At 41.4% G+C, this 2,330-nt stretch overlaps 1 protein-coding gene across 1 annotated transcript; it reads left to right on the top strand.

Moving 5' to 3' along the window:
• The first annotated feature begins 420 nt into the window (after positions 1-420).
• Positions 421-1,570, top strand: LOC109049117 (protein phosphatase 1 regulatory subunit 3G-like). The gene has a single exon (XM_019066810.2). It carries the CDS (start codon positions 457-459, stop codon positions 1,273-1,275), a length of 819 nt encoding a protein of 272 aa, XP_018922355.2. The 5' UTR covers positions 421-456; the 3' UTR covers positions 1,276-1,570.
• Positions 1,571-2,330: the final 760 nt, after the last annotated feature.

The raw sequence follows: 2,330 nt of genomic DNA on the forward strand, positions 1-2,330 counted from the left end.
TTACAAATAGTTATTACAGTTATTAAGTTATTATAGTTTTACATTACAGTCATAGTAATATTTTATATCGAAATCTTATATATATATATATATATATATATATATATATATACACACACACACAACAGCTGTCCATGTGGATTGCCCTTTTTGGTTTTTATTTTTTACTTTTAGGTTACAAAATGTGGACCATTTATATAAATATGTGTATCTTGTGTTATTCTTGTGCTTGTTGTGGAAATGTCTCGTTATAGAAACTTTATAGAGTTACTTTTTCCTGCAGAAGCTGAATAAGTTGTGCATGTTGACATCTGTCTCTCTCTGACGCACTGCATTCACTCCATGTATCTGTCTTGTGTCCAGCAGCGGTGGGCGTAACCAGCATGTAACTGATTACTAGACAAACCACCAATATAAGACTGCACATACAATATTAGCTCATAAGACCGCTCCTATATGCGCCTCTGGAGTGATTCTCCTGGAATGACGCATTCTGTCATTGGAGATTACAATCCTGGGATGATGGACATAATGGACGAGGAGCAGATGGAGAACGGAATGGATTCCGATGGTGATCTTCAACTCGAGGAGATACCCGAGTACCTGAAAGACAGGAGAAGGGCCAAGTCCTTACCTGCGTATCCAGAGCGGGTGAACCTGTACCACCAGATCTCCCAGAACTGCCCGAAACACGTGAAGTTCGCGGACGCGCTCGGCTTGAATCTGGCGAGCGTCAAGCACTTCAGCACCAGCGAGGATCCTCAGATTCCAGCCAAAGTCTTCACCAGGCTGAAGAGCTTCCCTCTCCACAAGGACCAGGAGTTCATGGATGACTTGTGCGTGAACATAAAGTCCACTCTGTCTCTGGGCTATCTGGTCCCGGCGTTCAAGACGCCCGTGGACACCGGCGACTTGGAGACGCGGCTGACGCGCTGCCGCGTCGCGCTGGAGAGCGTCACGGTCACGCAGTTAGATGTCCGTGGGATCATACGGGCGATGGGTGCGAGAGAGGCTGGGGTCAGGTATACTTTCAACGACTGGCTGTCGTTCGTGGACGCGCAAGCCATCCCCGTGCCCACCGAGGACAAAACGCATGGAGAGCGCTTCTCCTTCACAATGTACACGCCTCCTTTCTTAGGTCCGAGCGCTGCTGTGCATTTCGCCGTGTACATGAGGGATGATAACTCTGAGTTCTGGGACAACAACGATGGGATGAACTATTCCCTGAAGCAGCCTACGACAGCTCGTCATCCAGCCAGACGCGACATGAAGTGATGCGCTTTTACGCGAGGATTTTCACCGAGCACCGTAACGTGCTTTCAGAGAGGTTATGGATTGACATGTCCTAGTATTAAAATCTGCTTTAAATAAATAGTTTACAGAAAATGAAATTTCCTTTATCATTTAGCCACCCTCATGTTGTTCCAAACCCATTTGATGGTGTTTCTTTCTGGAAAGATATTTTGCAGAATGTCCAAGATGCTCATAGAAAGTGAATGAGGGCTGCTGAGCCCCCAAAACACCATAAAAGTGCCATAAATGTGGTTCATATGTCCCTTGTGTTATGTTCGTCACATACTTTTGTGTAAGGAACAAACTTAAATGTAAGTTATGCTAAAAGTCGTCTTCTGCAGGCATGCCACATTTTAATTGAAGCTTGTTTCTGTCATGGGGAAGAAAAAAAAAAAGGTAATTGCGAACTTTTTTATCTCACAATTCAGAATTTACAGAACCTAGAAAACTCAGAATTGCGAGATATAAACTCGCTGTTCTAAGAAGAAAAGTCAATTGTGAGATAAAAGTCGCAATTACTTTTTTTGTTTAATTCCTGAAAAAAATTTAGAAAAAAAAGAAAAGAAAGGAAATTCACATGGGGGGAAATTCAGAATTGCAAGATTTCTTTTTCTTTTTTCTTTTTTTTTTTTTTTTGAGAGAGAGAGAGAGAGAGAGAGAGAGAGAAAGAAAAAGTCAGATTTGTGAGATAAAAAGTCACAATTACCTTTTTATTAATTAATTGATTATTATTATTTATTCTTTTATGCTGTAGCAGAATCAAGCTTCCATACATTTGCCTTCGGTTCAGGGCATTCAGATGCATTGCGATATGCCTCCAGACACATAGAACCAATGAAATTTGACACTTTTGACCATGCAAATCAAAATGGGAGCTATGGGGGAGAAGCTTTTCAGTGTGTAAATTAATTTCAGACTGTTTTTATCTCACACAAACACTCCAGAGGACTTTATGGTGTTTTTTTTTTTTTTTTTTGTCCTTTTTGAGCCTTAGGCTATTATGTTTTTGTTGTATGGAAAAGAGCAGCTTGGACATT

Source organism: Cyprinus carpio, chromosome A24 (assembly GCF_018340385.1).
Source record: "Cyprinus carpio isolate SPL01 chromosome A24, ASM1834038v1, whole genome shotgun sequence".
Lineage (NCBI taxonomy): Eukaryota > Metazoa > Chordata > Actinopteri > Cypriniformes > Cyprinidae > Cyprinus > Cyprinus carpio.

Excerpts from the sequence above, each read along its gene's own strand:
- LOC109049117 (XM_019066810.2), top strand. The coding sequence starts at position 457 with ATGCGCCTCTGGAGTGATTCTCCTGGAATGACGCATTCTGTCATTGGA.